The following is a 25,011-nucleotide window of genomic DNA, read 5'->3' on the forward strand; positions in this document are numbered from 1 at the left end:
TTATACCCACACTTAAAAAGTCAAGCAGTTTGGGCTCTTTATCTTTCACACACAGAAAATGAGATAGAAAAAACCGGATGGGGGGAGGGCGTTGAACGATAATGGTTAAGGTGTTTTTTTTAATATATCTGAAAATGCGGCTGTACTGATAGGTACATGTAGGGGAAAAAAAGGTTAATGTTATATGAGATATCAATTAGATTGAAATAACTGTTATATTTTGCAACATATTATTTCAAAAATACAATATCAAAGTAGTAAAAGGTTAAATCAATGTCTCCCTTTGAGATTTTTAACTTATTTTCTTTTTTTTTTGGCTTTATGCAAAGACCTTTTTAGGTTCTTCAGAATTCAGTTTTTTCTATTTCTCTATGGCAAAGTCATGTTTAGAAAAAAAACTATTTTAAAACTGTGCACATTGATAAATAAAACAAGTCATTTTTTATTTCATTTCAATATCTTTAAAAATAAGCAACTAGAAATTAAGAACTAAAATTCAAGCAAAAAGAATATTGATTTTTTGTTTTTAAAAAAGGCATTTTAAATCAAATTTTAAATGTTATTATTAAAATATTTTGATGTTCATGTTATAATGTTGTTTTCATTAAAAAAAAAAAAGATTTCAATTCAACGTTCTAGAATAAAATTCTTTAAAATTACAATAACACACGCACCTTTTGAAGTCTTTGGGCTCTAAAATGCGCTGTTGTTTTAAGAGATATTAAAAAACACTTTTTATAAAATTAATCCATATTTTTATAGAGAATAAGAATATAAAATAATTTTTTATACTCATACTGGTTGTTTTCCAAAACCGGAAAACGCAGTTTTAATTGAAACACCCTGTAGAGTATTACCGAAATCGGAGAGGTAGTGCAGAAAAGTGGTACAAATAATGCAAATAATGCAATGCACCATTCATATTCTAGGATAGTCCAGATTTCTTGCTAATCAGTAAGAGGTCCATTAGATCGTCATTTTTCGAACTTCCGACATTCTAAATGGCTAAAAAGCACAGAGTTGGTTGTGGACATTTTGGCGGACTTTTAAAATTAGTATTAGCAGATTGTTGCATTGTTCCATTTATATGTTTTAAAAAAAAAAAAATCTTCTTCTCTTGACCCTGTAACGACTATTAATTACGTTGTCTGTCTATACGTCAGTACTTAACGCTTTAGAGGAAATGTTGTTTTTTTTTCAGCTGCTGATAGAGAGATTATACAGTGTGTTTTTTTCATGAGAAATTTTTTGAAAGCAATTTTACCCCACTTATAGTTATCAGAATTTAATGATTAATGGCTTATTTTCTTCGTTTTTCAAGGCAATTAATAGAACAACAACAAAAAATATTTCAGTTTTTATTTTAAAAGTACAGTAAAATCTAAAATTCAAAACTTAGGTGTCAACATCTAAAAATGGTTTTAGCGCATTTTTCTTATGCTCAAATAATCAACCTTTTGCAAGAATGGCTGCTAAACACTTCAAAGTTGAGATATACAGCTAAAAATGTATACAGATACTATTAGGGACATGTACTAGAACATAACAAAGTTTGAGGGTCATATCTCAACCAGGGAGGGAGTACTGGCCCCCCAAAGTCGACTACAGAAAATCCATTTTTTAAAGAAAAATGCGCTAAAACCATTTTTATATGTTGACACCTAAGTTTTGAAATTGAAAACTGAAATATTTTTTTGTTGTTCTATTAATTGCCTTAAAAAACAAAGAAAATAAGCCATTAATTATTAAATTCTGATAACTATAAGTGGGGTAAAATTGCTTTCAAAAAAGTTCTCATAAAAAAAACACACTGTATAATAAAACATATATTTCGTAATTTTTCATATAATGTCTTCTTGATTTATGAACACTAAACATCTGCTCTTTAACATTGTCTGCATTTCCATTCATATTGTTGTGCTCCGCTACTTATGGATGTTGTTATCATCTTTGTACTTATTTATATAAGATTAAATATTACTCATATTCATATATGTTCAAACAATAGATATAGTATATATAGACGGGCCAACTGTCCCCATATTCCGTCAAACTTAAAAAGGTATTCCAAGCAGACAAACACTTTTGCTTAATAATATTTCGACGATATTATTTCCCAAAAGCTAGCTTCATCTTAATTCATAGCTTAATTATATTCATAGCTGACTTATTATATTTGTTTTGTCTTTGGAAAAAATTTATCCTAAGAAAAACAACTATTTATAGCTGGCTCATTAGCAGAACGAAATGAAACAAGAACTGCCCATTCCTTCCAAAATCTGTATAATTTCTATCCACTAATATTGCCGGATTGTTGCTCCATTGTTTTTCTTTTGGCTGAGCTAGAAAGTAAGTATCTAAATTATATATATTACTTAAACAAATAGTACGATTCTAAATTAGATAACATAATCTCATCATGCTGTGTTTTTCCAGTTTATATAATGTTTAAGATTAGAAATAACACTCTCAGTTGTATTGTGAACTTCTTGATAAAAGATGTCATATGTTTATTATTAATTTTATGTGTCAAGCTGGGATTTAAGGGATAAGACAATGGGTAATAAATTGATATACATCCCTAATTTTAATATAGAAATACGCAATATACAGATTATAATTATTTGATGGAAAGTTTCAACATATTAGCCAGTTCTTTATTACCCAAGATTGTAAAACCAAAGAATAAGATAATGTGGTTATAAAACTTTGAGTACCTGTGTAAACTACAGTCCAATGTCACCTCCCTTCTTAGAGTAGAACTATTGAGTAAATTCTAATCTTAAGTAGCAGGATGAGACAATAGACAGACGGTAAATCATGAGGGTAAGTTTTATTTAAAGACTAACGACAATTTAGAAGTCTAAACAAAATTTATTGAAAAAATGCACACAATTTAAATTTTTTTGTAGATAACTAATGACTAGGGCTGCTGCTTAATTTATAATCAGCCGTGCTTTTTAGAGTAGCTTCAGAATAAGCAGAGCTGCTTAGAGCAGCTTCATAATTAGCAGAGCAGCAAATTAAGCCATCCAAAAGACCGACGTCACTAAATTTAATTTACAGTCACAGCTATTGTAAGAATGACCTTGCCTAACCACCCTCAGCTTCCCAAAATATCAATCAGCCTTAGCTGAAACTTTATAACAGCTAAAATAAAGCCACCCAGGTCGCTATCGCAACAAGTAGCGATTTCCCTGCTGTTACAGAGGGCTGTCGTGCGCTTGCTAAGTTTAGCAGCTCCTGCTGATTAAATTAATAAAGTCCAACAATGTCACACGCCTAACCTAGTTAGCTACAATAATGCAGACGCAATACATTGAATATTTAATCTATCGTCTTTATGAAAATATCTAGAATGCAAAGATGTCTTCTACTGATAAGAAAGCTTTTTTTCAAGAGTTTAAAGCTATCATGAGTATTTATGCAGGTGAGATATCTATAAGTAACCAACCAACTTAATCCCCTCGTCAGCTTTTTGGAGGAGTGTAGTTCTTTTTTCCTGGACTAGCTTTACCTCCTTTTTTTGTATTTAAGAAATTTTAGATGATAAATATTCAAAAGTTGAAGAAATACTAGAGGGGATAAATATATGAAATATCATAAATAAAGGGCATGAGAGCGAAATAGAGCAGAAGTGAAACAAAGTGCACTTATAGTAAAACAAAACGGACAGAGCAATATAAGACAGACAACAACATCTTTATTGTAGATTTACATCTAAAGATCATAACAAAATGAATTAAATTCAAGAGAAACTTATCTTCCCATAATTCTAATTAATTTTTCGGAGCTATATATCTCTAATTGAACCTTAGTTAAACTCTAGTTAAAATATAATTGAAAGCTAGTTAAACTCTAATTGGCCTCTAAAAAACTCTAATGGAACTCTAGTTAAACTCCAATTAAAATCTAAATAATTAGATATTTCAGGAGTTTTAGTTGGTGGAATGGGACTTGGATATTCAGCTATAGCTATACCTGACATCAAATCTCAGGTATATCATATTTTATTTATATGTAGACAGTTGGTTTGCTGAGTAGCCGTTTATTTTGAAGCAGCTACAAAAAAGGCGTCTTAACTTTTAAAATTTTTATTTTAAATAGCTAGTCGGTGTTTTTAGTAAGTAGTAGATTTAAAATTTTCCATAAATAGTTTTTTTGTAGACCTCTTATTTTTAAAGTAATTTAAGTTTTATAAAAAATAATTAGCGGGTTTTAAGGTACTAGAATGCATCAAAAAAAGAAGAAAATTGCCATTATGAACAAAAATAGTAAGATCTTTAATTTGACACCTTACTTTTTTATTTCTGTTGAGTAATTATTGAAAAAATCTATTTTTTTAAACCCAGGAGAATAAAATCTTTGAACTTAAATATATCATTACACAGGCATAGGAAATAGGTGTTTATATATACTTTTAGAATGAGAAAAATATTATGAATCCATTCTGAGCAAAATTGAAATAAAAATTTTTAAAAATAGTAAATAAACTACAATAAAAGAAATTACATGAAAATATTGTACAGGCGACCATCTTAAATCCTTGTTTTGAGATGAAAATGAAAAGGGGGTAAAGAGGGGCATAGACATATTTAAATGTTTATACAGTTAGGGAGTTGAATCCATTTTTATAGAAGCAGAAATATTATCTATGATTATGGTTTGGACCCTCTAAAACTGTAATCTACCCTTCCACTTTCCCCTCTCTTGGTGAAGATATCTTCACCAAGAGAGGGGAAAGTGGAATCTTACATTTCAAAAATCGTATCGGCGTTGAAGATATCTTCACCAAGAGAGGGGAAAGTGGAATCTTACATTTTCAAAAATCGTATCGGCGTTGAAGATATCTTCACCAAGAGAGGGGAAAGTGGAAAGGTAGATTACAGTTTTAGAGGGTCCAAACCATAATCATAGATTATATTTCTGCTTCTATAAAAATGGATTCAACTCCCTAACTGTTATAATAGATACGAATTACGAATTAAAGAATATAAATCAAGTACATTTGAAGTATGAAATAAAATTTTTTTGTTTTAAATGGAAACTCAAGAAAAAATATGATTTTGTTAACTTAAATTCATAAAGGGATTTTTATTATTTTATAACAATTGCAATAGATAAAGCATATTTATTATTAATGCACAGATAAAACATAGATATGAAATAACAATATACAGGCAGTACTTCATGTGATGGAATTGATCCGAATAAAAGTTGAAAGGACAGATCTATAACAACTCTAATGGTGAAAGTAGAAAATTTCAGTTAATTCAACCAATGACAAGTGGTAAATGCTCTTCCACCCTCCTGCTATTGGTTCAATTAGACATTATCTCTCATGAGTAATCTCTCTACTGTATTGATCAACTCTATGATATAAGCAGAAGTAATTTTTTCAATTTGGGTTTATCCTTCCGTTCATACATACAACACAGTTTATTACATTTATTGTCCAATCGATTTAAAACTTTAGATTATGATTTCTGTAACAGTTGGGTACGATTTACAAAGTGTAGCAACTCTATAATTGTCACCAGAAAGTCTAAAAGTTCTTTTAAAACATGCAGACTAAAACTTTTTCACAACTTTTCGTAATTTAATACAATCTGCATGTTTGTCCTAATGTATGATTATAGATCTTTGTTTCTTATGGTCATCCTTGTTTTTTTAGATATACAGTAATTCAAGTTTATTTTCTCCAATTAATACAAACGAGGAAGAACTTTCATGGTTTGGTAAGTAGCATTTTTTTGCCAGGGAATAAGGGAGGGGACAATGGATCGAATATTCAATTTTTATGAGTCTCATACTTTGGGGACTGGCTTAAAGGGAATGTGCAAGAATTTAACAGGTTCTAACTGATTTTGGGTACTAGCGCATCATTGCCGCTAACTCGCTGATTTAGTTTTGAATATAGCAGACAGAAAAATTTGTTATGAGATGGCTGGTTTTAACAATTTTTATTTCTCCAAAAAATGTAATTTCATAGTTAAAAACTTTATTGTGATATTTGTGTAATAAACAATCTAAGAACCCTTGAATTTAATTCTTGTATTTAGTGGCCTTTTAAAATTTAGGAACATGGGGTGAACGAGTTCCAGGGCAGAGTCCCCTCCCTTAATCCCTGATTTTTTTGTAGTGTACCCTATATCTAAATCGTACTATGTCAGTAGAAGGGATAGGCTTTAAGGAGAACATTCTTATTTCAGTTTACTATTTCACATACTTTATTTTTTGAAACTTTACACAATCTCCTTTTCTCTTCTTTTATTGTAATAAATTAAGTTTATTCACATTATACTGCTTCTAGATAACAAAAATATACTATGTACTACATACTATACATATATAAATATATACTTGTTTTTATATTTCAATTAAAAAAATTGTTTTTTATATAAGCAATATATGTCTATGAGTAAATATACTGATCCTATCATTCAAATTTCAATTTTTTTCAAATTCAAATATTTATTGGGACAAAACAACATATACATTTAATATTCAACATTTATAAATGATAATTACATATAGAATTTATTAATAAACTATTTTTGTACACAATGAATACTATAGGTTTAGCACAATTTAATACAAGTATCCAAGCTTTTTTATTTGGGGGGGGGGGGGAGGGGTAAAAATTTGAAAATAAAAATTTTGGGGGTGCCAATGGAGATGCGATCCCCAATTTTCAAAATTCTTTGAACTTACGAATGAGACTCTTACAGAAATGCTTCGCATCTAGTCTATCTACCTATGTTTACTATAAATTTTACACCATATAAAAGTAGAATCTGAATATTTGATTGACATGCCACGGCAATTATCGAGCGCAACTCAGGCACGAGATACAATTACTCTAGCTAGCCCCGAGGCACCTTTTATATGCTTTTAAGTATTTATTAGCCTATCTTTACCAATATAATACCATATATGGGTAATGCTAGCCTAATCATGGTAAATTGTATGTGATTTATTATTGTTATATGTTTATTAAAACATTATGTTTATTGTTAAAGTAACCATGTAACCACTTAGTTCAAGTATGTATGCCTACAACCATAGTTTGATTTACGTCACAAGTTTAACATACAGACACTTAATTAAACAGACAAGTGTTTAGATCCTTATTAATAGTTGATGTTATAGCTTGCACTTCTTAAAATATCTCAGTTATTTATTGGCTCTCTAACCATCAAGTTCTTCTGGCTTTAAAGGTAATGACTTAGTTGTTTGGCATGCATTGTAGTTTAAATTTAGGACCCTCAGTACTTAGCATGAATTGAGCTTAGGCCTTATGTTAGAACTCTAACACTTAGCACAATTCAATGCTTAGGACTTGGGGCACTTTTCTGTCCTACACTACTTATGATTATTATCACTTATCCTGTAAATATTTTCATACTTAACTTATTCACTTGTAATGTAAATACACTTTATAAAACCATCTTCCTTCTTGAGTGCTTAATATACTTATTTAATACAGATCGAATACCATAACCAACCATTTATTCTTAGTTTAAAGCAATATAATACCTCGCGTGGGTCTTTGTTGAGCTACCACAGGCTCAACCAAATTCGTATTATACTTGTGGGAATAGAGGGATAAGCATTCTAAATTGACGAACCGACGATGAGAATGTCTATGTGTATTGTAGTAAAAGTAGGATTTTTAGTAGTACTCATAGAAGAGCGATCTCCATATCATAATATTGGACAAGCGCCCCATTCGCACTACCACCAACACAAATTTTTTTTATTTGGGGGGGGTTATCACCCCTTTACCCCCCCCCCCCCTTGGACGTCTTTGATTCAAGGACTGAAAAACGCCTGGGGGCGGTGTTGACAGCCTTGTGTTTTAATATATTGATTGAAATAAATAATTTTAGCTAGCTGTTTTGGTCTTGGACAGGCAGTTGGAGCCTTAATGGCAGGTGTCTTTTCTGCACAATTTGGTCCCAAATTTTCTGTCATGGTGTCAGGGGTTCCTGTAATACTGGGCTGGTCACTTATAGCTCTGGCACCTGGTATACATCTCATGATTATAGGTAACATTTTTAGATCATTAAAAGAAAACGAAGTAGCAAGTTTCGTTGTATTTTCACTATAGCTTTTGATAGGCTAGGTTACTACATGTTAGGTTAGGTTGGGTAAATGTTAAGGATTACCCTGCAGGGTTAGAAATAGGCCCCGCTGGGTAAGAGCCCCAACTCCCTCCCGCAGATGCTAGAAATAGGAGAAAAGCTACTGTGAAAATACGACAAAACCCGCTACTTCAATTTCTTTCCATTATCCCAGTTTTTTTTTGTGGCAAACATTCACTGTTGGTGTTTTCTTACTGTATTCTGTTTGTCTCATCAAATACTTCACTTCCCAGGTCCATCTATTTAAATGTCCATTTCTTTCCTTCCCCTTCCTTTCATTGTTTCTTTCCTTCACCTCCATTTTCCCATCACTGAAAGATCTATATTTTTTCAAAAGAGGAAAATAGTCATTACTTAATTAAAGGATATAGAGAACAAAAAACTTATATCTTAATTATTTTTATACTTACAAGCAACATTATTTTCAGGAAGGTTACTAAAAGCCGTGGGATTCTCATTTGTGACAGCCAACTGTCCTTTGCTGGTGGCTCAATATAGCTCTCAGGAATAAATAGAAAAGATCAATATGCATACTTTCTAAATCATCAAATTGGAAAACATTATAGGAACAATCCGGCCATATTTCTGGTATAAAAGTGTACATAATTTTGTACAAAAGTGCATTTATTTTTCTTTTTATTCGCATAATGAGTCAGCTATAAATAATTAAATGTCTTAGGATGAAATCATCTTTCTGGAAATAATTATAAAAAAAGCTAGCTATCGGGGAATAGTATCGTCGAAAAATTATATTATATATATATAAGCTCATATTGTTGGTATAAAGCATAAATAAAACTGTAAATAAACAAAGGGTTCACTGATTGCTTTTAAGTTTAACGGCCTATGGTGTTAGATTGACTATCTAGATCTTTTATATATATTCTTTTAGGCTAGACGAGGGCCTTTCCTATCTGTATTTTCATTGATTCTCGGTTTAGGTAAATAGTCATAATACTAAATGATACAATGGTGACAACTCCCTAAGGTTGTGAAGCTCGATTTTTTTAAAAATAAAAAGGCATTAAAAACTATTTAATTAAAAGACATGTGGTGAGTAAGTTATAAGATACGCTCATAAACTTATTTAAAAAAAATATAAGAATTATAATAATAATATAAGTTTTAGCCATCTATATTATCTTTAGGAATCTTATTGAGTTACTGTGCCGGAATGCTGCTTAGCTGGCGTGTAGTACCTGTCATACCAATAATTATTATGCTCAGTTGTGTCCTAGCTCTGTATAAGGTAAGTAAGTGTCTAGTACCTGTCATACCAATAATTATTATGCTCAGTTGTGTCCTAGCTCTGTATAAGGTAAGTAAGTGTCTAGTACCTGTCATACCAATAATTATTATGCTCAGTTGTGTCCTAGCTCTGTATAAGGTAAGTAAGTGTCTAGTACCTGTCATACCAATAATTATTATGCTCAGTTGTGTCCTAGCTCTGTATAAGGTAAGTAAGTGTCTAGTACCTGTCATACCAATACTTATTATGTTCAGTTGTATCCTAGCTCTGTATAAGGTAAGTAATAACAGGTAAATTATGTATTAAATATTATTTTTGTAAAATTTTTCAGTCTTTCTTAAATAGCAGTCGAGAAAATCAAATTTTCCCCCATGAGATAAGGGATTGACAGACAAAGTGAAATAGAAAAGAAAAATAGATATACAAATGCTTAAAAAGTCATGATAATTTGATTGTTTAAGATTCCTGAATCTCCCATTTGGTTGTTAGGCCACAAGGGCGAAGAAGAGGCTGAGAATGCTTTGAAATGGCTCAGAGCGAATAGCAAAGATCTTAGTCTTGAAATTAAGGTAAATATCTTTTAAAGTATTAACATGATGTTCGTTATAGGGGGCATAGCTGCTTGTATGATATATGAAGAGTTGTCCAATCTAAACAAAACAATAATAAATCAAAGTAAAGTAATTATCAAAATATATGTAGCAGGTATTTTTCTCAAATAGGCGATTTTTGATAAGTGCGTTTTTTGAGATAGGCGTTTTTTGAGATGACCTAAAGTAACATGTTTTTTAAAAATTTGAAATACCATATTTGTGCTATTTATGGTCCAGGAAAAGTTAAGGGTTTAAATGGTTCATAGTTTATTATAATAAATAGCTGTAAAGAAAAACATACCATTTGAAAACTAGAATGAAAATGCTTTCTATTTATAGAGCAATATTATGAAAGTGTAAGTAGATGAATTTTATTTACAAATTAATTGATCATTAATTAACGGATGATTTTTATCATTTGTCACAATTTGCATTTTTTAACCCGAGACTTTTATTATTATTCTCTAATATATAGTTTATGAGAATTATAAAAGTGCAATAACTATAAAAAAAAGTATAATATCTGATTTTTATAGGAATTAAAGCTGACTCAAGAAAATCAAAATATGAAGCTAACTTTGACACAAGCATTAACGAATATGCGCAAACCCAATGTTTATAAACCAGGTAATAGAAAATATATTCTGTACAATATTAAAGAACCTAGGAGGTATGGTTTTTGTTACAGAGTCCCTTTTATCTATGTACACATAAAGGTCGCAATCAGTAGCGTATCAGCAACCCACTTAAAATAAGGAAGGCCTGCATTCCCCTGTTTTCACCCAAGAATGGTTTCACCCCCCCCCGCCCCCCCCCCCCAAAGTGAATCACTGTGCACGCCTCTTGTCCCAATTATATAATCATGAACAGAAAGCTAAAGCAATTATTTTAAATCTTATTTTGAAAAAACTGTGTAAAGCATGTTCTATTAAGCTTAGGATCCCTCACACTTTCTGTAGGTCTTAGTAAACGAAAAAAAACGGCGACGGATTTTCACCAAATTTTAATATGTCATGTGATCACAGAATCCATTTAAAGGTTGCTGGAGACCTAGAGAATCATGACCTACATTACCATACCTAGGTAACCACGCCAGGTTACTTGCATTCTGTGCACCAAATTTTAATATGTCATGTGGTCACAGAATCCATTTAAAGGTTGCTGGAGACCTAGAGAATCATGACCTACATTACCATACCTAGGTTATTTGCATCCTGTGCCCGCCAGTATGGAGATATTAAAAAATTGTGTATAATTATTTTAAAATATTTAAAATTAAAAAAAACACTTCAAAAGTAAATTAATTAAAGCCCTCTGAATGAAAATGAGATTGTTGTTGAATTTATTTACATTTCAAATTGCATTTTTGCGTGTTATGACCATTTTCGGTCTTGTTTGATTCTAAAGCATATAATTTTATTATTTTAGTTTTACTAATTATGATGAGCAGAATTTTAATGATGAGCACAGGAATTAATTTAATTATCATTACTTAATTAAAAATGATCTAATCTATTCATTACTTTCACAAAATTGATTCTTGTATTTTTTCTGCAATTTACTTCTTACACATTTTTATAATTTCAGGGACTAGATCATTTTTTTTTAAATATCAAAAATAGGAAGGTTAGGGGGGGGGGGGTTCCAGGTATAACAAATTTACCTTAATTGATATTTTTTACATCTACAGCATTGTTAATGTCTAAATATCAGGACAAAGTAAATTAGAAAAATAGCTTCGTTTAAAGGTTACAAAGAAGCAAAACTAATAATATAAACCTCTTGTTGTATTTAAAACCATCCCGTTTAGTACACCCACCCTGTAGAATTTAGATTAATGGGGGTGTCAAAATTAACAGCACCCCTTTGTACATGCCACTGTAAAGGACAAATGAATCAATAAAATGACCATTGAAAATATTTACCTATGTCATATGATTAAATTAAAAATGGTGTAGGGCCTTTTGCAATTGTGTTTTATGCTGTTGAGATATTTGACTCTTCTGGCATAAGTATTGATAATTATCTAGCTGCTATCATTGTTGCAGCAATAAGAATTGTAGGTGAGTATTTTAAGCACCAAATTTTTGTTTATAGCATCGTATTATAGAAAGCTTTCCGCCGGTATCAAAATGAAAAATTAATTCGACGCCACGTGTCAAGATCTTTATCATATTATTTGTGTAAAATTAACTGTGATATGATACGATGCATGATTTTTCAGTAAGGCTGAGAAAGAACCAAGGTTAATCGGTACTCGAAAGTAGAATAAAACCACCGCATTTACATAGCTTCCTTAAGAAGTACAGACGATTTGGACTAAGTATATATTATTTAGGTGGAATTTTAGCTATTTTCCTGGTGAAAAACTGCCCGAGAGTCATGCTTGGCTTTGTAACGTAAGTTGATTTACCTAACCTCCTCAATAATTAGGGTATGTCCATCTGTCATTCTGTCTGTCCAAAACAGACAACTCTGATCGTTAATTTAGACAAGCAAGAATCGATCTGTTAATTAATAACTTTGCATGGGGGAACTCCTATAAAAGGAATAATCTGGAATTAAGTGTTGGAATCTTTTTGTCTCTCTTAAACTAAAGGCGAATCTGAGTCATGCAATAAAAATTGGTTTATTTATCCCATTCCTGGAATTATTAGGCACAATTAAGAAATCATGGTTACTCTATAATCAAGTCTTATGAACGTCCACATATTTAGCCTTTTAATTAGGCAATTACATGTATATTTTTTTATGTTTGTTAGTCCGACAATCTGATTTAGTAAATGTAAATTTTTTAGATAAATGAAAAAATATACATAATCTTCTTTTTTTAGAATGTTATTAATGGTAATCTCAATGACAGTGATGGGAGTTTGTTTTTATTGCAAAGAATATGATATTGTTTTTGCTGGCAGCTCCATATTACCTGTCTTTTGTCTGGTTGTATACGTTATGGCACTTGGTGCAGGTATAAACAATACTTTAAACCCGCGACTGTGGCCTAACATGAAGCGCATCCGCTCGTTGTCGGGAAAGTGAAAAGTTCTAATCTCATCCACAAGAAAAGAATATTAAAAAAGACACTACTGCTGCTACGCCAGATGCGCGATATAAATAGTTTGATCGGGGGGAATGTCTTTGCCCAAATCATTAACATACACAGTTAGAACTTCCAGAGAACGGTCGTGCAGTGAACGGTTTGGTTGTCTAAAGGACGTTTTACCATCTAACATTGCATATCATTAAGAAAGGATAGGTGCAGACACAGACTAAAAATAAGATCTCTCTGTGTATTCATTCCTCTGCAAAGGCTATCCAATACATTTGAATACTTTTTGAAAGCGAAGCTTTTCTGTAATTAGGATATGTACGTCCGTCTTTTATTAAATTTATGCATGTTAGTAACGTCATATTGATTTCAAACCTTGAATGATAGTTCTTATAACAATTTGATATGATTTAGAAAGCGAAGCAAATCTATAATCGTTACCAGTCTATTTAAAACTCATTGACCTTAAGTTTTGTATGATATTATTGTCCTATTCATTTAATTCTGGGAACAATATTTTCTAGAACAACAAGATACAATATTTTAAGCAAGGCATGTCATTAATCAAGTCCACAAATGTAAGTATGAACTCAAAGAGAATTGTTTTTGCAACAAGTTTATATGTAATTTTATGGATGTTGTCTTAATGTTAAATTTTTTCTTAGTTACTAAAGTTACATAGCAGACACACAACTAAAATTCATTAATTTTTCTTGTTTAGGTGTTGCACCCTTACAATGGGTATGGGTGGGGGAATTGCTCCCCCCAGAATATAAGGTTCTTTCTGGTATAATTGTTTCTGTAGGTATGTATATTCAGAATTTTGTAACAGTAATCTTAGAGTAGATATAATGGTACATGTTATTGTTGGCAATACTTCTTTGCAAATATTCTATATTAGATTGAGGGGAGAAGCTAATAAAATTATAAGCTATCTTAAGCATTCCTAACCGGCAGTAATTATTGATGAAAAAATGAATGGTTGGAAGTATGTAAATACTTGCAATTTGTTCTAATTTCTAAAGAGGATTTTGTTATAACCGTTCATATGTGAGAGTCTGTTAGGCATTTTAAGAACTTAATTTATACTTTTTTTTATCAACCACAAAGTAAAATTAATTTTTCTTTCAGCAACCTTCTCTTTGTTCATGAACACCAAACTGTTCCCAAACCTGTTAGTATGGATCCAGCCTTATGGCACCTACTGGCTATTTGCAGGAATAAAGATAAATTTGGAATAATTTTTAATTAAGTAGGTATAAAATATACCTATTTTTTCAAAGGTGAAATAAATCTTCTAAAGATGTAGTGGATTAGAATAAAATATTTTAAGTTCATAAGAACCATAAGGGCTAATAACTACATGGTTTTAAAGATTTCAGAAGTATTACTTAAACATTTATATTTTGGTTTTTACATCTATTTTTAAGTTATAGTATGAAAGTACCTATTTACAAAAAAAATTGCTATAAAAGTTGAAAAAACAAAACAAATATGAACCCGTATAAAAAGGAAATTCACATTAACTTGCAAACTTCTATCTCTTATAAAAGCCGGGTTAGTATGATATTTGACTCCCCCCTATATGAACTACTTAATTCAAAAGATTTTAATTTATATTTATAATAAACAAAATTACCCCTTCTTTAGATTATACTTGCATGTTGAAAAGTTTCGACACACAATTTGGAACAAAAACTTTAGATAATTTTATTAAATTTTAATGGGTTATTTCAAACTAGCAGTTTAACCAATAATTATAATATACAGAAGGGTTTATATTTACCATCAATTAGGGAAATACATCAATTTATCGTCCATTGTCTTATCCCTAAAAAAACCTAAAAAAGCATAAAAACAGCCAAGTTTATCTTTTAGGCTCAGGCCTACTGGCATGCATAATGTACATTACAGTTTTCCCTGAATCTAAAGACAAATCTTTGGTGGAGATTAAGTTATTGTTCACTGATAACAAGATACCCAACTGCACAGACAGTGAAGGCAAAAAATTAATAAAAAATAATTGTAAATCAAATCTTATATAAATAAAAGGTTTCAACTATTAGGTGTTATGTTCATTTAAATTGATTTCAAGGTGACCATACAAATTTTCTTTACAGGGGGGGGGGGGGGGTCTTTTTTTCATGAGGTTTTTAGAGAGGTGCAATTTCATAGTATTGCTATGCCCCCTGTTTGTTGTCTAATGATTTTAATCCGACCCCAGGCTCTCCCTGATTTAACGAGAGAAAAACCAAATAGAAATAAGGGTTTTCTTCCAAAATGAAATGTTTTTAAAAGCAAAGCTTTTCTATATATAATTAGGGTCGGCCCGTCCGTCCGTTAGAGACGGATAGCTTTTTCGTTAATTTATGCATGTTAGAATTTTCCTATCGATTTCAAACTTTGCATGGTGATTCCTGTAGTAGTTAGGTACGATTTAGAAAACGTAGCAACTCTATAATTATTACCAGAATGTTCGTACGTAGATTTTAAATATGTAGATTTTTTTTACTTTTTCAACAACAAATTTTTTTGTGATCTAATTATCCGATTTATCTGATTTTTGGTATATTGATTCCTGGGACAACAAAATACAATATTGTAAGAGAAGCAACTCTATATCAAGTCCTAAAAATGTAAGTATGTCCATAAACATCCAGTATCAAACAGTTTTTCAACAAATTTACTTACAAATTTGCTTCGATTCCTATACATTTATATTCTGATAATTCAGTTCTGACACTATACAATTGTTAATGTCCGTTTGTCCTACCGTTTCAGTGCTTTGCTTTTATGGATGTTATCATCCTTGTTTTTTAATAATCTATTATTTCTTTATTACATTTGAAAAGATATGAAATTTTAACCACTTGACCTAGAATACGATTTGACAGCTATGATGGAAAGGTAAATGGAAAAAACAAGCTGTTTGATTATCAATTTAACCTTGTTAGGATAATAAACTTATTTGTTGTATGACCGTTGAATATGCATAAATATCAGGGTTCGGCAGCCGTGCGCCAGCTGCGACGAAGCCTCAAATTGAAACCTGTTGGATGCTTCTAAATTTGGTTTCAGGTTTTGCTGATGTTTAGAATTATAAAAGGTTGATTTCCCTGAGGCTTACAGGCGACTCACGCGCGGCTGCCAAGCATATTGGTGAATATTATCCAATGATAAGATATACTTATCATTTAGACTGAAAATTAAATAATACAACTGTGATGCCTTAGACAGACTTTTCACGTAACACAACAACCATGGAAATAATCCAGAGAAAAGCTCTCTTAATCAGCCAATAGGAAAACAATGGAGGAACACATCAACCTTATTATTGCAATGCTTTGTTAGAAAGTGCACATAATTTGGTGGGAAAGGGTGATATTTTTCATTTTATTCGCATAATAGATTTGCTATAAATAGTCGCATTTTTAGGATAAAACTTTGTTTCGTTATCAATAGCGTAAAGCATGTATAATAAGCCATCTATGAATAGTTAAATTTCGCAAAAAATTATGGAGTCAGTTTGACCATCTAGATATACTATATCTATTCACAACAACATATGATAAATAAAGATTTCTTTATTTTTGTTAAAATAATTTAGTTCTTTTAGATTTCCTTAAATCTCTGAACTTCAACGACTAAATTTATTGGTGTGTAATCAATCTAGCGAATAAATAAAGGTAAAAAAGCTGCACACTCCCTCAATCTAAGGCGGTGTACGCATTTTTATTGCGTGCTTTGCGCATATTTTAACAATGAATGGACACTTTTTTGACTCTTGAGTTAGTTGGTGGACACCTAGGAGGATGTTACCCCTAAAACTAAAAATACACCCCTCTTGATATCTGTAAGTCACCCCCTAAAGCTCACACTCCCCTCGATTTGGGTTTTTAGGGGGTGTCAAAAAGCGTAAAGTGTGTAGAACAATCCTCTGCACGCCAATGCTTTAAAGTCTTTCAGTAATATCTTCCATCTTACACAGAAACTGTCCTTTTATTGTAAACATAACCTAAAAACACTAAATGTGTATTTTTAATTGAGTTGTACTTAAGCTAAGGCATTCTTCTGTTTTTCTTATTAATTTCACGAACCTTACACAACACAATAGTGTCTTTTGTTTTCGGGGTTTGTTAGAAACTCTTATGGACTGAATTCATACAAAAAAACTTCAAGATAAAAGCAAGATTTCCACACTAGACGCTTAAGTCTTTAGTGGTGGGTTATTTTGAAATTTTAGCTAAGATGCAAGCAGACTAAACTTATCTTGATGTCACATCTACGTCACATTTCTGAAAACAAAGAAATTTCACTTTCATCAAGGTATGTAAAATAGTTAAATATGATGGACATGTGGACATACTTATTTTTAGGTGTGATTCAAAATATATTAATAGTTAAATATAATGGATATGTGGACATACTTAGTTACAGAGGTGATTCAAAATATATAAATAGTTAAATATGATAGATATATGGACATACTTAGTTATAGAGGTGATTCAAAATACATAAATAGTTAGATATAATGGATATGTGAACATACTTAGTTACAGAGGTGATTCAAAATATAAAAATAGTTATATATGATAGATATTTGGACATACTTAGTTATAGAGGTGATTAAAATATATAAATAGTAAAATATGATGGATATGTTGACATACTTAGTTACAGAGGTGATTCAAAATATATAAATAGTTAAATATGATGGATATGTGGACAAAATTAGTTACAGAGGTGATTCAAAATGTATAAATAGTTAAATATGATGGACATGTGGACATATTAGTTATAGAGGTGATTCAAAATATAAAAATAGTTAAATAAGATGGATATGTGAACATACTTAGTTATAGAGGTGATTCAAAATATATAAATAGTTAAATATGATGGATATGTGGACATACTTAGTTATAGAGGTGATTCAAAATATATAAATAGTTAAATATGATGGATATTTGGACATACTTAGTTAAAGAGGTAGTTCAAAATATATAAATAGTTAGATATGATGGATATTTGGACATACTTAGTTACAGAGGTGATTCAAAATATATAAATAGTTAAATATGATGGATATTTGGACATACTTAGTTACAGAGGTGATTCAAAATATATAAATAGTTAAATATGATGGATATTTGGACATACTTAGGCACACTGACGCTAAACAAATCTTTGAAAACACCAGAGTTCTTCAGGGATAAGACCTTGGTTAATAATAATAATTTAATGTAATTCTCATGTTTACAAAGAGATTATCACTTCTCTAGATTATTGGCTAAAATTCAGATAAACCAACCAACCAAGAATTGATAAGAGCCTTCTATCCATTTGCATGAGAGAAAGTGATTATTAAACTTTGGGCACCAGTGTAATTTGCAGTCCAATGTCCCATTCCTCCCTGGCTAACAACTAATTTTGTCTGAAGCAAAAATAGCATAACTTACGGTTAAGTAATTTTTAATGGTTGCATTATCTAATTGAAGAAAAAATTATCTTTAATATGCTGTGAAAAAAACTGGTAGAGACACAAATTTTCTAAAAATACTTTTATGGCCTAATACATATTTCTGTCTGCCCCCTAAGATCTCACCACTTCAATTATCAATTATCAATTAGAAATGTTTTATATTGGTAGTTTAAACTTTGTTTTTGGAATGGGTTCCAAAGTTTTAAAATCATATGTAATTTGAGAATAAAATTGTCTTTAAAAAAAAAATAGAAACGAGGAGCTTGATACTTTGATAATCTAATTCATTTGTAAATGTAACATTTTGTCTGTATGTGGCGAAGGATCTCGGTAACCCTGATTCGATCTCCATAATTTGAAACTTTTTTTAGGTCTAGGGTAGGTTTGTAACCATTTTGGGTAAAGGTACCTCACCCTCTCCAGGTGAAATAACCCCTAGGAAAACTATCAATGATATATAAATTGCCGCTAGAAGCCTCTAGGGGAGTAGCCGCCAGTTTTATGTTTAGCAATATTTTTGAAAATGAAATATAATACATATATTAGATGATACAGAGAGAAGGAAACTAAATTTATAAAACACTTAAAATTCAGGTTTTTGCTCTGTTAATAAAATCTGCAGTATTGCTTCGAATCAGCTGGATTAGAACCGGTTCTAAGCCATTCTGAAAAATCATGTATTGTATCATATTAAAGCCAGTTTTTCTACAAATATTAAATAAAAATCTTAATATTAATAAATTTTTTTTGTTAGCCCAGGCCTTTGGCCCTTCGAGGATAACAAACCTGGTTTTAATCTTTTAATTTTTCTTTTTAATATCCGTGGAAAGTTGTCTATAGTACGATACGAAAAATAACTATTATAAATTTGCATTCGAGTTTTGTAGAACCAATTTATTTGTAAAACCTATTTTAATGGTGTCCATGCTAAAGTGCATAAAAAATGTTATTTTTAGGGAAAGATTGACCTTGAGGATTAGGGTACCTGCTAGTTATCAGGATGATGATAGGTTGGATTCTAACATTAATAGAAACTTGCCACTAAGAAAAAAGAAGGGTATTATAGAAAAAGGAATGTATCAAAATTCTAAATAATCTATGGCTACCAAAAACAAAGGTTGTGCAATAAAAGGTTAGATTTTCTATTTTGCTATTTAGGCTATTTTTATTTCCCTACTCTCCTACCTTGTACCTAGATGCTAGGGCCGGGTCATAGATTACTTGATCATAATATTCTTTAAACATGTATAAAATTGTTGCGTTTTGAAATTTTGGTAATATTTAAAGAAAATAAAAGACATACTAATTAGAAAAACATATTTGTAATTTTGTAACATACTTTAAAAGGCATGTTTTTTTTAAAATATCACAGTAAAAATAAATTAAAGAGTATATGATTATTGGTTTTTGAGAAATATAATGCATATATCTTGAAGATAAACCAATTAATTTCTTTTTACCAAAAAAATCAAGGTTCATTGCCTTAAGTTGAATGGACGAACGGACAAACCAAGTTATGGACCAGATACACATAGATTTATAAAATATCAGCCGACTTCCTTCGAAAACGATTATATCCTTACTTTCGAAGCCGTACAGATAGAAGAATAAAGTGAATGAAGAAAGTTTTGATACTAGAGGCTTTTATTTTTCAATTAAATATGTTAAATTCAAATATCTTATTCTTCAAAGTTCAAAAATCTTTGAATAACTGACATATGAATCGATGGACGTAAAACATACATGTAAACCCCAAAAAAAACTTTAAAAATGTGTCCAATTATTATCAGATAATGTTAACAAGAATGTTTAACCTATATCTTTTTCCGAGATCTTTGAAATGATATTTTCCATCAGTCCTCATACCGCTGTCAACAGAGTAACATCACTTGAATTAGAAAGAAAGATACAAAAAGACAATAGTGTTTCTACAGGGTCTTTCTATAAAAGTATATTGGTGCAAATAATATTTTTAAAAATGTGGCATTTCTATAATTAGGATCGGTTGTCTTTGGTTGATATCAATCAAAACTAAAGCATCAAAAAGGATACAATTTCCATAGGAGCTTTAAATTGTTTCTCTTCTGGTTTTTGACTATTTTCCATGTCATTTACTTAACTAATTAAACTTTTTTATTGTAGTGTCAAAAATTTAACTATGTAATCGGTAAATTTATTTAACATTATACAAGTTACACTTATTTTTGTATCTACATCTCCTATTATATAAAGTAATAAGTTTTTTTTTACCGCTCAACCGATATAGTTTTCCTTTACATTGAAGCTTCTCATAGGTCCAGAGAAGGTCTTTAACTATTTTGGGAGAGGGTATCTCAACTTTCTGAATAAAAAATGACCCCCCCCCCAAAAAAAAAAAAAGTTATTTTTCCTTTTCAAAACTTGATTGGAAAGTCAACTAACTTCCCCTCCCTCACCATATATGTCCCTAGAGGCTTCTAGGGGGCGTAGCCGATAGTAACTTTAAAAGAAAGACCCTGTTTTAGAGTAGAATGAAGTATACGCTGCTTACATTGTTTTTGGTCTTGTTCTTAGCTGATTTTTGCTTTGCAACCTATTATGATAAAAATCATTTCTCATTCAAAGGTATTTATTGATTTCTGTTTTATAACTAGGATGATTTTATCCAATAGTTGAGCTAATAAAAAAAAACTGACAGACTGACGGACAAACAACAGGTCGAAATTATAGAGTAGCTTCGACGCTAAAATATAGAAATATTGTCTATAAGTAACGTAGGATTAATTCAAACAGTGGCGTGCTCAGGCTTTTTACGAGGGAGAAGTGCACCTGAAAATTTTGTTCAACGCTTTATACCTAAACAGAGAGATGGTTATTTTATTGTCAGGGGGTAGATACACCACTCTGGGGTCCTATTCCCCTACATAATCAACATACTCAAAATTAAACACTTTTTTATTATCATCAAATTAAACATCGAAGCGCGCAAATTGTTTTCACATCCGACTTTTTGATCTAATTTGTAAGAGAAAAATATAGAATTAAATTTAAGAAACATGTTAAATTTAAAAAAAAGTATTTAAATTAAGCATCAGATCTACATTACTCGTTGCAATAGAAATAAGTTTGTTATAATATTCATGATAACTTTACTTTTAGTTCAGGATAAACGATATTCAAACAATCATTCACAAAGAAACAATTTAAGAGGTAAAATTAAATTCTATATATTAAAGAAGCAGCACGATTTGTGTATGTATGGCCAGTTAGATTTTAGAATTTAAGTAATAGATTTTAAGTGATTTTTATTGGTCATGTTAGGGGTTTAAGGACATATTACTTGGTTTTGTCACCCAAAATTTCTCTTGGCGAAATTCCCCGAAAGCTAGGTAAGCCAATAGTAATTTAAATAATATGAAAGTTACTATTTGCTTAAAATAAAAGCCTAAAACTACATAAAGGGATTTTTAAACCTTGCTTAAAATGTACAACTTATTTGGACCACTAATTTTCAAGATCTTAAGCTGCAGCCAAAAAAACCTAATTGCTTTATATAAAGGATATTAATTCTATATTCTGTATATTTTCCCAAAAATGATACAATTGGTCTTACAAATTACTAATTCAATTTTTAAAAAAATATTTAAGTAGGGTAAATTATAAAGAGAGAAAACCTTCTATAAACATTAAGCAAACCTTTGAAACTGTTAAAAAGAATTGTCTCTTTGGCAAGTCAATAGGATATTAACTTTTTATTATTGGTGATAATAATGAGATTCAAAGAGAGTAAATCAGGGATCGGAAGCCGCGCGTAAGCCGCGTGTAAGCCTCAGTGAAATATTCATGTTATCACTATAAAATTCAGCTGGATGTATAAAACTGCTCTTTAGCAGACAATCCTTCTTTCTGAAATTTCTTTTATGCTCACAAGCAGGTTTAAAACTGAGGCTTATGCGCGGCTGAGGCGCGGCTTCCGAACCCTGGAGTAAATGTACATCCATTTATCGGCCATTGTCTTATCTCTTTAGATCCCTTTTAAAATATTTAGGATGGCCTTGGTATTTATCAAATGTTCCGCCAAGCAAGATTGAAGATTGTGTTACCCTTTACTATGGATGCACAGACTATGAACAACCAGGTTATTATATAGAAGATGTGCTACATTTTGGCATCTTTAAACTTTATTAGTTTTATCTTTAAAACATAAAATAGATGTAAATATATTTCTCGTATTCATTCGAATCCGGTGGATAGGAACCGGTTCTCATCCATACGAAAAAACTATGTCTAGCATCGTATTATATCCAGTTTTCTACGAATATAGAAATGTACAATCATAAGATTAAAACCAGTTTTAATCTTATAATTGTACATTCTACATCCGCGGAAAGCCGTTTATAATACGATACGAGAAATAACTATTATGACTTAGTCAATCCAGTAAGAAACTTATAGTAAATAAAATCAGTAATTCAACAAATTTTGATGATAGCTTTGAATTTAGACCTGTTATGTTTGTTTTGATATATTCCTGGGAGGGGAAGGTGATTAACCCCTTACACTTAACATTAATCATACCCGCGCATGTAAATTGAAAACTAGGATTATTAGAAGATGGGACATTTGATATTGTAATGCTTATAATTTATTTTTATTTATACAGGGTGGCCAGGAAATGAGAAGAAATGTTCTGCATTGTTCAAATATTGTGATGATTTCATTGAACAAAAAGGACAAAATGCGGTTTACAATAAATTTTTCTATAAGGTAAATAAATAAGTTTTAAAAATTTAGAAAATCTTCAGATAATATACACAAAAAAACCTTTTTTTATATCTCTTTATGTTCTTATTAAGAACTTACAATTAAAACTCAATTATTGAGATTATACAAAAAGTTAGTAACTTCTATGAAACAGTAATTTTATGTCATAAAATAATTTAGGTACCCCTTACTGAATCAACAACAACAACAACTTCTTTGCCAACTACAACAGAAAATATTGCTGAAGTATCTACTACCTTCCAACCTACTACTATGACAACAGCTGTAGAGTTATCAACCACAGAAGCAATGGAAGAAACAACTACAAAATTTGAAGTTGAGATTACAACTGAGGTAAATTCTGTTACAGAATCTACAACTGTTGAATCTGAAGAGTCTTTTGAAACTACAACGCTTAGTAACAAAGAGTCTACTACAACTGATATGGAAACAACTACTATAAATACCATGGACATGCAGACAGAACCAACAACTATTGCTGGGTTAACTACAGAAACAAATTATGGAGAAACCACCACTAGCAGTCAACCAATAATTGAAATGACAACAAGTAATGAGATCTCTTCAACTGATCACAATGATAATGAACTAACAACAACTGACGCTTTAATTGATACTACACCTGAATCTACCACTAAAATGGAGATTCAAACAATAGAAAATATAATAAATGAAGAACCTACCACAGAAACATCTTCAACTGTATTTGAGACTACAGAAAATACTTCAACAAATTTTCCATCAACTGAGATATCAGCTACTGAAAGTTCATCAATGGAAAGTCAAGCAAATTCAAATTCTTCTACAGAAAGTCCATCAACACTAAAGCCATCAACAGAAAATCCACCAGAGCAAACATTATCAACTAAAATGCCAGTTGAAGAAGGAGAAATTGTAGGCTTGCCAGATCAATGTTTCAGCTATAAAATCCTAGATAACTCTACCCGATCAACCAACTATAATGAATCTACTCTAGCCTGTGACAAAGCACCAGAAGGGGACTGGAAAGGACCTGGCTTTTATAGATTTCAGGCTCCTGCCGGCCTCAACATGGCACATAGTCCTCCAGGATCACATCGGTGTGGAACAGATGCTTCAGGCTGGTACAGTGGAGTCATACCTGAAAATTCTGGAGATGTTGTAGAAGGCAAAATATGCTTTCAGTTCCTGAAAACCCAATGCCAATGGGAAATCCCAGCCAGTATCACCCACTGTGGCACCTATTTTGTGTACTATCTGACAAATACTTTAGGCTGCAAGTTGAGATATTGTGGTACTAATGATCTTCAGGGAGTTTTCAATGCAAAGTACAAAAGAGATAAGTTTGCAGGACTGACAGGTACTACTTGGGAGTCTAAGAAAACAGATTTCGTGAATGAAGAGTATGTAGATACCAATCTATGGCTTACATCTGTATGATTCAATAATGTTAAACTGTACCTTAAATAATTTTCAACAATTATTATGAAAATAAGATAAATGCAGCTTTTAAAATCAAGTTTGCAGGAAAACTAACATTATTTTAAAACCATTATTACAGTTAGGGAGTTGAATCCATTTTTATAGAAGCAGAAACATAATCTATGATTATGGTTTGGACCCTCTAAAACTATAATCTACCCTTCCACTTTCCCCTCTCTTGGTGAAGATATCTTCAACGCCGATACGATTTTTGAAATGTAAGATTCCACTTTTGCCTCTCTTGGTGAAGATATCTTCAACACTGATAC

The 25,011-nt window shown here is 31.1% G+C and overlaps 2 protein-coding genes across 2 annotated transcripts; both read left to right on the top strand.

Annotated features, from left to right (window-relative positions):
- Nucleotides 1-3,072: 3,072 nt before the first annotated feature.
- Nucleotides 3,073-14,303, top strand: LOC145329925 (trehalose transporter 1-like protein). Its single transcript, XM_080174394.1, has 15 exons — nt 3,073-3,430; nt 3,934-3,998; nt 5,675-5,738; nt 7,893-8,051; nt 8,576-8,650; nt 9,038-9,088; nt 9,296-9,396; nt 9,858-9,965; nt 10,526-10,616; nt 11,418-11,457; nt 11,946-12,052; nt 12,328-12,388; nt 12,824-12,957; nt 13,760-13,843; nt 14,170-14,303. Exons 1-15 carry the CDS (start codon nt 3,367-3,369, stop codon nt 14,277-14,279), a joined length of 1,314 nt encoding a protein of 437 aa, XP_080030520.1. The 5' UTR covers nt 3,073-3,366; the 3' UTR covers nt 14,280-14,303.
- Nucleotides 14,304-21,044: 6,741 nt separating this feature from the next.
- Nucleotides 21,045-24,798, top strand: LOC145329926 (uncharacterized). The gene is made up of 5 exons (XM_080174396.1): nt 21,045-21,121; nt 21,656-21,706; nt 22,545-22,634; nt 23,160-23,263; nt 23,441-24,798. The coding sequence occupies exon 5, from the start codon at nt 23,534-23,536 to the stop codon at nt 24,698-24,700; it is 1,167 nt and encodes a 388-aa protein (XP_080030522.1). The 5' UTR covers nt 21,045-21,121; nt 21,656-21,706; nt 22,545-22,634; nt 23,160-23,263; nt 23,441-23,533; the 3' UTR covers nt 24,701-24,798.
- Nucleotides 24,799-25,011: the final 213 nt, after the last annotated feature.

Source organism: Acartia tonsa, chromosome 10 (assembly GCF_053477335.1).
Source record: "Acartia tonsa isolate MP-2025a chromosome 10, ASM5347733v1, whole genome shotgun sequence".
In the NCBI taxonomy this organism is placed as follows: Eukaryota; Metazoa; Arthropoda; class Copepoda; order Calanoida; family Acartiidae; genus Acartia; species Acartia tonsa.

Coding starts and splice junctions, on each gene's coding strand:
- LOC145329925 (XM_080174394.1), top strand. CDS start 3,367: ATGTCTTCTACTGATAAGAAAGCTTTTTTTCAAGAGTTTAAAGCTATC. Junction 3,431..3,933: donor TATCATGAGTATTTATGCAG/GTGAGATATCTA, acceptor TAGATATTTCAG/GAGTTTTAGTTGGTGGAATG. Junction 12,958..13,759: donor CGTTATGGCACTTGGTGCAG/GTATAAACAATA, acceptor TTTCTTGTTTAG/GTGTTGCACCCTTACAATGG.
- LOC145329926 (XM_080174396.1), top strand. CDS start 23,534: ATGACAACAGCTGTAGAGTTATCAACCACAGAAGCAATGGAAGAAACA.